This window comes from Brassica oleracea, chromosome C7 (assembly GCF_000695525.1).
Source record: "Brassica oleracea var. oleracea cultivar TO1000 chromosome C7, BOL, whole genome shotgun sequence".
Lineage (NCBI taxonomy): Eukaryota > Viridiplantae > Streptophyta > Magnoliopsida > Brassicales > Brassicaceae > Brassica > Brassica oleracea.
Genome location: NC_027754.1, coordinates 45,685,755 through 45,696,100, shown reverse-complemented (window position 1 = coordinate 45,696,100; position 10,346 = coordinate 45,685,755). Strand labels below are relative to the sequence as shown.

Genomic DNA, 10,346 nt, shown 5'->3' with positions numbered 1-10,346 from the left:
CTCCTTTGACATATACATAATTTTATATTTTTGTATTTTTTCAATTCTCATTTAATATTTTGAATAGTGTTTATGAAATTATTGAAGTAAATTCTTTTAAATGGTGCTATGGTGAATACCGATTTCCGGCACTGCTTTTATTATTAATTTTAAAATAGGGAGCATATGGTTAATTAATATATATATATATATATATTTTTTTAAATTTTTTATGTATTTTTGAATTAATGCTGTTACGAATATGATTTTTAGTTTTCCATTTTTGATGTTTTTAACTTTGTAAGAGTATCTATTTTTCATCATTATAACCTACATTTTTGTTGTTTATTTTTCTATTGTATATATAATAAGTGTACATAAGTATACATCAACCTTTATTTTTGCCTTTCAGTTTTAGAGATTGATTCTTTGTATGGTGTATATTTTGCCATTTATATTTCTTAAGTCGGTCTTTACTATATGTTTAATTATATTCAGGTTTTTAGTTATTGTAATTTTTAATTTATGTGCTTCTCTAGGTTTGCAGTTTTGCATTTGTTTTTGTGACTTGCGTTCTTTTATAATTGTGATATAAGTTATTAGGATTTTTCTTCTTTTATATATTTAATTATTATTTTTGCATTCTTTAAACCAAAGCTGTAGTTTAAAACAATAAGTAATATGATAACAGTTGTGATTTCTTAAATTGATTAACTCTGTTTTTTTTTTTTGTGTCTCATGTTACATTTTTATAATTTTCTCGTTATTCTTTTCACACTTGTTGTTAATTATACATTTGCACACTATTTTAATATATGATAAACAATATTGTAATAGCGTTTGAAGTATTTTTATCAAAAACACTTATATATTCATCAAATATAAAATATTTAATCTTTTTAAACCCATAAATTGAACCGTTTTTAAGTTAATAATTTTTAATTATCCATATCACATAAAAATTGAGAATAAATATATAATAGTAGTTGAGTAAAATATTTTTAGATAACATGTTACTGTTTACTTTATCACCATTTTCAAATGTTATTTGTTTCATCCACTTCTTTGGAGTAATTTTTTTTTTGTCAACTCTTTGTCGTAAGTTAAATTAATGATTCCATTTAGTTTTCTTTACTCGAATCTATATAACGGAAAGCATAGAGAGAGATATATATGTGCACAAGTGCATCACACTCTTTCCAAACCATGTAAATGATCACTTAGAAAACAACTTCTCAATAGAAAAATAGAAGATGAATATATCATTTGAGATAGATTGAATTTGTAAGATCCATCTCGCAACATTATGTAAATTAGACTCACTCAACAAAAAAAATATATTTCAAATGGTTTGATACTGATCAAATCATTATATAATAATTGGATATATAAAAATTACAATGTCGTATATTGAATGATGAAAAGGATAAAAAGTTTGGTCACTATAAAGAACTTAAAGTGAAAACCACCACCCAAAACTTGATATATCATATAAAATAAACCATGACTCTCCAAATTAAGCAAAGCTTCTTGGCCTGAGAAAGATTCCACATACGTACACTCTTGTTTATTAAGAGATCTTGTTTTCACAAAATTAACAAACTTAGTAGGGAAGAAGCGTCAATGTTTGGATATGAAAGGATGGTGCTCTTTTGATTGAGGATCTACCTTAGGCGTGAGATTGTTACCATGAAGTAGATCACGGATCTTTGATTACATCACACATGTGACGGGTCTCCTCCACCACCACTACTTTGTGATGAGAGCTTGAATTTTCTGTCAGCTTAATCTTCTCAAACTTATATTGCCTCTCTGCCTCAGCCTTGGCCAACCTCTGTTCAGATGTTACTTGCGCATTCCTCCTCAAACTTTTCCATTTTCGTAGTACAATCTTTACAACCTCTCAGACTCACGTTATGCTTTGTTAGCTTTAAGCTATAACATGGCTGCCTCTGCTAGATTCAGCCTCGCGATACCCTCGAGCTCGTCTATATTAAGTGTTTTCTTATGCCTCTCTATTTTCAGCTCTGGTACTTCTTTGGCTTTGTCTTCAAGCTCTCTATTGTGAAGTTTCGAGAGCCAAGTGTAAGTTCCTGAACATCAGTATCTTATCCTCAGACACTTTCCATTTTACTCACCCTCACATGCAACTATTCGCAGCGTCTAACTCGATCTCTTCAGAAACACTTCGACGTTGTGTCGCAACTTCTCAATGGATTCATCCAGAGCCAACCATTTCCTAGATTCGAGTGTTTACCCATCCGCGCCATCAATCTACATGTCCGTGCGAATATACTTGACTGAATGGTTGCAGCTTGCAGGCATCCTGAGGTGCTATCAGACACACACCTTCTCCATTTTCAAAACTCTTCGCAGCGTCTAAGTCAATCACTTTGGAAACATGGTAACAGAAAGGGTTAAACTAAACAGACAATAGTATTATTCACTCATAAATAAACAAAAGAACCATACACTTTCAATCATTATTTTACCTTGGAAAACATTACTATTAATTTGCCAGCTGTTGTTTATGCAAACCCACCGCAAATCTTATCAAGAAACTCCTCACAATTACATAACAGCTTTGTACCTCTCAGAACTACACTTCTATCGATGTTAGCAAAAAAAAAAACTACACTTCCATGGAAAATCCTGCTAACAAAGTCGAGAACCTTAATCCACGATTCTCTATCACAGTTTGGTGCATATTGCTGAAAAACGTTTTAACCAAACTCCACAGCTCAGAAGTGCCATTTCCTGACCGACACTTAGCAACATTTTTTGTTTTGTACGCCGGTTCATTAAAAAATAAAAAAGCTCAGATTAGTAATATACCTTGTATAATCAACTCGGAAGTGTTCATTCGATATGGCTTCTACGCCTACGCCTAACATAAACTCAAGAAGGACTCCACAGTTTGACCCACGAAAAAGGACTCCAGAGTTATATACATTTTACCATCAGAATAATAACAGTATTTTAATCACAAAATAAAGATATATGAAGTATTTTTTGGTGTTAGATATGCGTCTAGCTTACTTGGGCTCCAAATATCCAACTGTGCCATGAACAATATGCCAGAGACATGAAAGGCTCTGTCAACTGCCAATTTAGACAAACTGAAATCTGAAAACATTGCCCGCATGTGTTTATCAAGTAAGATCATCTTATTTGTCTTCAGGTCCATCTGTATGATCTCTTGAACACCATGTGCGAAGATGCTTATCCTTACATAAAGACAATCAAAACCATTCAAAATCAGGTACAGCAAAATTCTTGGAACAGAGATTAAGGACTCTTTTGCTCTGTAATAATCTTACCGTTTTGCTTTGTAATAATGTTTTCATAGTGTTTTTTATTCCTGTTGTGGCTGCATCTTTTTAGGATTTGTTCTCACCCAGAGCAAACCGAATAGAAATCTTGAAAATTCTCCATATACCAGATCAAATAGCTGAATGACAAATATTTCGAATGGTTAACGCTTGGCAATGAAACCATTATATGAATAAAGGAATGAACCTGAAGAAGGGAAGACATGAACATATGAAAGTCGTGTGTTCGTTCGTTCCTAAAAATCTGAATTGCCACACGGCCAAAACAATTTAACAGCATACTGTACGGGAGACTTTCTGGTGGATTACTATCCATTGGGTTTCATCGCCATAGCTTCAACTTCTTCAGTGGAGGTTTTCGTTTTTGACTGGATTAAATCTAGTTGAAGGGTTTATAAAGAAAGAAAAACAAAGGATAAGAAACGAATTCGTAAAGAGGAGCTTGAAGAACACAATTTATTGATAATATTGGTAGCTATAACGTAGATTTCATGAAGATGTAACCGAGAAGACGAAGTGGGAGAGGCAGAGGCGGTTGATCGAAGCTTCCTTTTATCTTTATTTTCGACAATAACTAATGACATGGCAGAAATGATTTCCCTGATTGGTTGATTTTTAATCTGAGGTGGACACTCTCCGTGCTCTAGTTATCTCCCTTTTAGTATTGTGATATGGTTCATTAAACATCCGTCCCAATCTTGCAACTTCTTCTTTAGTTTAGCTGCCCACCTCATTTTCCTTTTTACTTTTAAGTTTTAATATTATCAGGATCCATCTTCTTTTCTACTCCGCGATATTTTGTCTTCAACAAATCAAGCCATCACTAATTATTGACTCGAGACCACCTTTGAGCTATAATCCAATTTTTAAAGTAGAATTAAAAGGAGTTATGTCGATACGCATCAATAACATCAAACTTAGGAGTATATGAAGCAATGAATAAACTGGATCTTAAAGATGATGTCCTTAGAATTCCAAATATAAGAGACGTGTAAAAGAAAGAAATACATAATCTTATCCCTATTCATAACAATACTATTGGTACCATCTTCCAGCAAATTCTTTTGCCAAACTTTTCAGGCCGAGTTCACCGACTTGACCAAATTATATCACAAGCTTCGCTAATGTTGTGTGACAGAATTTAATGTTTTTGGTACTTATCTTACCAATTGTTACACAGTAGTCCTTGTCTGTACATTGGGAAGAGTCAATAAAGTTAAAACGCCCACAAATTCAAATGAGATATGTCGGCAAGCATCAGTATACACATAAATCTTACCCCAAAGTGAGAGTGAAGTTAAAAAGAAAAGTATATGGAGACGATGTCCTAATCATCTCCAACGTAAGAGACGTGCAAACGAAAAAAAGAAAAGAAAAGACATTGAGAATTCATAATAATTTGACTCTTGAACATTCTTAAAGGGTTGCTCAAAAAAAAAAAAAAAAACATTCTTAAAGGTGTCATAAATACATTTATTTGATATGGAATCTTTAAGACACCATTCTAAATCACACGAACACACACCACACACTCTCTGCACAATATTCACTTAGAATCAAGAACAAGAATCACGAACTGAATCTTGAATCCAACAATATTTTTCAGACAAGAATTAAAACACACAAGATTTAGCAATAACTCACAACTACCAATCAAGCAGGTGTAGAAGTCCAGAAGATGTCCTTGAGAGCTGGTCTAAGAGCCGTACTACAAAAGTTATTATACTCAAGAGTGTCCCCATGATCTTTCTTCACCTCCACAACCACAAACGACGGAGCCACCGCGAATATCTCCGCCTCCACCGCTAACTTCCCTTTCCGACCACTCAGCTTCCCTTCCATCCTCACTCTACTCTCACTCTTCCTCACATCAAACTTATCCCCAACTCTCGCCGCTTCTTCAAGACTCGATATCACACTACTCGCCGGCCGAGAAGTAGCAAATCTCATCTCCCTCTTCTCCTCTTTCTTCTTCTCCTCGAACAACGGCGAGAGATCAAACCCTTCGGACAACGCGATGATGTGAAACGCGTTTAGCGTCTCAGTCTCTTCCTTAAACTTGTGCACGGAGAGATCAAGATCTTGAACCTCTGGCTCATTCTTGGATCTTTTCTTGAACCAAGGTGAATCCATAACCTTACCGATAGTGATCCGGGTATTAGGATTCGGATCTAGAAGCTTTACCACGAGCCTCCTCGCATCGGAAGAGAGCCAACCAGGACACTTGAAGTCTCCTCTATAAATCTTCTTATACATGTTCACAAGATTATCATCTTGAAACGGTAAGTACCCAGCGAGAAGCACGAACAGGATCACACCGCACGACCAGAGATCCGCCTTAGCACCGTCGTACCCCTTCTTCAGTATAACCTCCGGCGCGACGTACGCCGGAGTCCCACACGTCGTGTGGAGAAGCCCGTCTTGCCTCAAATGCTCGGCGAAAGCAGAGAGGCCAAAGTCAGTGATTTTCAGGTTGCCTTGCTCGTCAAGCAAGAGATTCTCCGGCTTGAGATCACGGTGGTAAACTCCGCGGCTGTGGCAGAAATCAACCGCGGAGATCAGCTGTTTGAAGTACACGCGCGCCGCGTCCTCGCGCAGCCTTCCTTTGGCGACTTTGGCGAACAGCTCGCCGCCTCGCACGAGCTCCATGGCGAAGTAGATCTTGGTTTTGCTAGCCATGACCTCGTGGAGCTCGACGATGTTGGGGTGCTTCACCATTTTCATCACGGAGATCTCTCGTTTGATCTGCTCCTCCATGCCTGCCTTTGCTACTTTCTCTTTGGCCACGACTTTTAGAGCGACGCTTTTGCCGGTTGTTACGTTGCGTGCGTGGTACACTTTCGCGAATGTTCCGTGACCTAGAAGTCGACCTATCTCGTAACGCCCGTTAAGCAGGCTTGTACCGTCAGATCCATTCTCTACCATCTTCACTGGTTTAGCTCCGACCATGGTTTTGTAGAACGGTTAGATCACCCATCCGACGTGTTTCCGGTGGCAGTTCCTGCCGCCGACAGATCGGTTAAACCGATCACAGAGCTTAGTCTTCACCGGCGATACTCCGGTCATCTTTCTGCATTCCCTTCAAAGAGTTTGTTCACTCCCCTTTCCTAAAAATCAGCAGAAGAGAGAGAGAGAGAGAGAGAGAGAGAGAAACAAAATCTGATTGAAACACGAAACTCTGATTAGAGATAAAAACCTTTTTCTTCTTCTTCAGCGGAAAAAGAATAGAAGGAGAGTAGTGTTTATATAGATCTTAACGGGTATAAAATTACGTAACAACCCTTATTTTTAGTGGCTATTACGCAGTTTCATCTCCTTCCACTGTGGCGGCGGCTTCGGTGTACATGGAGAGGCACGGTGACACGTGTCCTTATAGCACCGGCTGTGATCAGGATTTTTGACTATTCTATACTCCCTTGTAGTGTTTTGTAGGGTAGACATTTCTTGGAAAGTTTATTATCGTTGACGGCCTACTTATAGTACTTACCATTTGCATGTATACAATGCATACTTGCATATGTTCGCAAAAAAAAAAAATGCATACTTGCATATGATAATTGACGGAAATATCGTAATTTTTATTAATTTGATTTAAGTTCTGTATCTGCAAATATGTATAATTTACTAGCATAATGGCAGACTAAGACCATCATTATCTGTGAAATTCTTTCTGGGATCCTTAAATTTCTTTTTTTTTGGTCCTAAAAAAAAATAAAAAAAAATTTAACCAATTGCAGGCCGTCACGTATCGGTGGGGCCCGCAAACAGTGCAAAAACTGGCCCAAGACCGATCTTTAATTCGTGACTTTGGTGACCGTTTTTTAAAGAAAAAATGGGGCCCACACATTAATTTCATGCAGAAACCGATTTTGGAAACCGCGATAATCATGCTCTAAGAGCATGGTTAACCTGAGGTTCTTAGAATGAGGTTCTTAGCGGAAGTTAATAAACTGTTTTTTAACTTTTAATTAAAAAAAGCTAAAAACTGGTTTTTAAATAAGGACTTTAAGAAACGATTATTAAATAAGGACTTTAATAACCGATTCTTAGATTTTTTAGTTAAAAGTTAAGAAACAGTTTCTTAACTTCTGTTAAAAACACCAATCTAAGAACCCCAGATTAATCATGATCTAAGGAGTTGATAGTTTTTGGTAGATTCCTACAGTTTTTTCTTTTATTTGTTGTGGTCCATTATGCATTTGGTTCTAGGGTTTTATGATTAGAAGTGTCCTGAAATGTCTTGAAACCCAACTAATCTTCATAAAAACTCCCATGTTTTCAAATAAGATTTGAAACAGTCTCATATCATCTGGTTAGACGATAATAACTTAGTTTCTACTAATATTTGAACTAGAAACCGACGGATTTATGCGTTATCTCAAACTTTTTTAGCGCCAAGTTACCATCGGTTAATTACCTTTTTTACGAAATTAACCTTTTCTACTTGTTTTGAGGTCGTTATTTTTTTAAAGCAAGGTATCGGCGTTTAAATACATGAACACGAAAAACAAAACTAACAGAAATCTATGCCGCAATTTGTAAGCATATATAACATGTATCATGAAATATTGGATAATGGATCGAAGCTCCTGAAATTTCTGGCTCAGAAATTTAACCTCTAATGAAATTTTGTTACCTCATAGTTAATATCATCAGAAATGCATTAAAATCCTAGGTCAACCACCCAAATATTGCTATACATGCATAGTTTTCTTCAACTTTCTTCTCATGAAAAAACAAATGAGAAAAACTATTTGTAATGATGTTGTTTGAAAAGTGGGCCAAATGCAATATATTTATTCAAGCGGTTGCACTGACCACAGTCATTAAACTACACTCTAAGGCCATGATTATCCCTCAGGATTTCTTAGTTTTAAAAAAAAAAAAAAAAAAAAAAAATAAAAAGCAAACCAATCGCGGGCCGCCACGTGTTAGTGGGATCCGCGAACAGTGTAAGAAACTCACTAAGATCGGTTCTTAATTAGTAGTTTTTGTAACCGATCCTTAAGAATTTTGTGGGGATCCACGCAGTAAGAAACCCACTAAGTATCCGGATAATCATGTTATTATAACTCCCACTTCGCAATAGCCAGAAAACAATGTGCGATTAAAGCTGTTAGGAAAAGTCGACCGCACTCGAACCGCTTTCTCTCTTGTAGGCCTTAATTAAATATCTAACCAATTAATAAGCAGCTTGCTTGTGCATATTCGCATTCACGAGACTCCTTCATTGCCTTCTCTGTTGCCTCCCGTTAATAATTCACTGAGACACATACATACACTAGCACAAACACGCGAAAAGAGGAAGTAATAAAGAATGTGTCAGATATAATTTTATATTCCTTATAAGAAGTTGATGTCTTTGAATCGACAATAGCTCGCGCATTCAATAATCGCCAATATGGCTTGTTTGTATAATAATTTATCTTATGTCATTTTAAAATGAATGTCTAAGGGTATCTATGATGTTATGGAGACAAGTTTTAATATTGTTGTATGATGTAGATGGACATGCAAGTAAACAAAAGGAGGCTATGGAGCCGTATAAATCAAATTATAATTAATTAAGAGAACAATCGGAAACAACAAATTCCTTTCAAAATATGAGGAACTAATTGGTTTAACTTTCCATTTTATTGCTTGTTAAACATTTTTGAATAAGCCAATATAGCCATGAAAATCAGAATCTCTTAAATCATCATTTATATAAACTAATCATAACGTTGCTTGATTGTTTTAGACAACTAACACCTTCGATGTTAATTCCTTATTGTCTCTTGACATGATTGAACCTAAACGATCCTCTAATTTGTTGAAATGGGTGCATGTTCTCGTGCTAGTTTAACAGGAAGGAAAGAGAGAAGCAAAAACAATCAGAAAGAAACAAAAGATGGGAAGGCGTTTGCTGGTTCAGGTTCTATTACAAGATGACGTATATTTATGGGACCAATATAGGATATTCTCTCACACTTTGGTAGGCGATGTCTTGTTTTATTGTCTCCCGTGGTGACCAACCTTCGTCGCCATTAACTTGTATCAACTAATAATATTCGACGAATACATTATTTACAAATAATTATCATTAGGCCACATTTGAGTGAAAATTACACAAACCATGCTGACCCCCAAAAGGGCTAGACAATTATTTTTTGACTAAAAGCTACACAAAATATTGAAGTGGCTTTTTTGTTTCTTGTATGAAGGCGAAAATACTATAAAAATCTCGTAATCTCGTATTTTGCAACTTTTTTTTTTTTAATCCGAGGTTCCCAGGCCGGAGCCGGACATCCAGTATTTTGCAACTTGACACGACGTTTCTCATCACTAAATAATTGACCATTTTATGTGTAATGTGAAGAAAACCCGTCTCTCTCACACAAACATTCATCACTGAAATTATCGGCTGGTGCACGTGAGACACACGTGTAACGGTGATTGTGGACAATTACATAACGGTGATTGTGGACAATTACATCGTTTTTAATTAGAGTTCGGTTGGATCTGTCAACGACTCTGGACATTTACAATACGTTTGCTTCTCTGAAAAGTAAATGGTATTATTATGAAGGGGAAAAAGTTATTGTCCTAATTCGTTTGCCCAAGCTAACCAAGCAAATATAAACATATCACAAACGTTGTCGTTGTTGATACTCTTGTATTATAAGTTTGGAATCTAATGTAATAGTTAGTATTATTGCAATAAATCTTTTCTGTTCTTAGAGCACTTGTAACGGGGCATGACAACGAATCCGTCAGCCCGGTCCGTTGCACTTTTTGGATTTTTTAACTAATATAAACCCAGCCCATTCGACGGATTGATCCGTAAATTGCATCTTGACGGACCCGGTCCGTGGGCGACGTGGCGGAAATAGATTGGACGGAGGCGCGAATGTGTTTGGTCTTGGCGAGAAAAAAATCGTCATTTCGACGAAAGCAAAGAAAAAAAAAACCCTCTCTACTCTCTAGGGCGATTGTCGGATCCCACCTTCGCGATTCAACTCCGTCTGATCGTCAAGGTAAGTAGAAGCGTTTTTT

General features: G+C 36.3%; 2 protein-coding genes across 2 annotated transcripts in view; one reads left to right on the top strand and one right to left on the bottom strand.

Moving 5' to 3' along the window:
* Window positions 1-4,699: 4,699 nt before the first annotated feature.
* LOC106305993 (CBL-interacting serine/threonine-protein kinase 6-like) lies at window positions 4,700-6,784 on the bottom strand (the record flags this gene model as incomplete). Its single annotated transcript, XM_013742439.1, is given in 1 exon segment — window positions 4,700-6,784. A coding segment is annotated over 1 exon segment (1,296 nt). The 3' UTR covers window positions 4,700-4,964.
* Window positions 6,785-9,201: 2,417 nt separating this feature from the next.
* LOC106303442 (glutathione S-transferase T3-like) overlaps window positions 9,202-10,346 on the top strand; it is a 3,381-nt gene continuing 2,236 nt past the window's right edge. Inside the window, exon 1 of the mRNA XM_013739708.1 lies at window positions 9,202-9,225. Coding sequence (XP_013595162.1) covers window positions 9,202-9,225 — 24 coding nt within the window. The remainder of the gene's footprint in view (window positions 9,226-10,346) is intronic.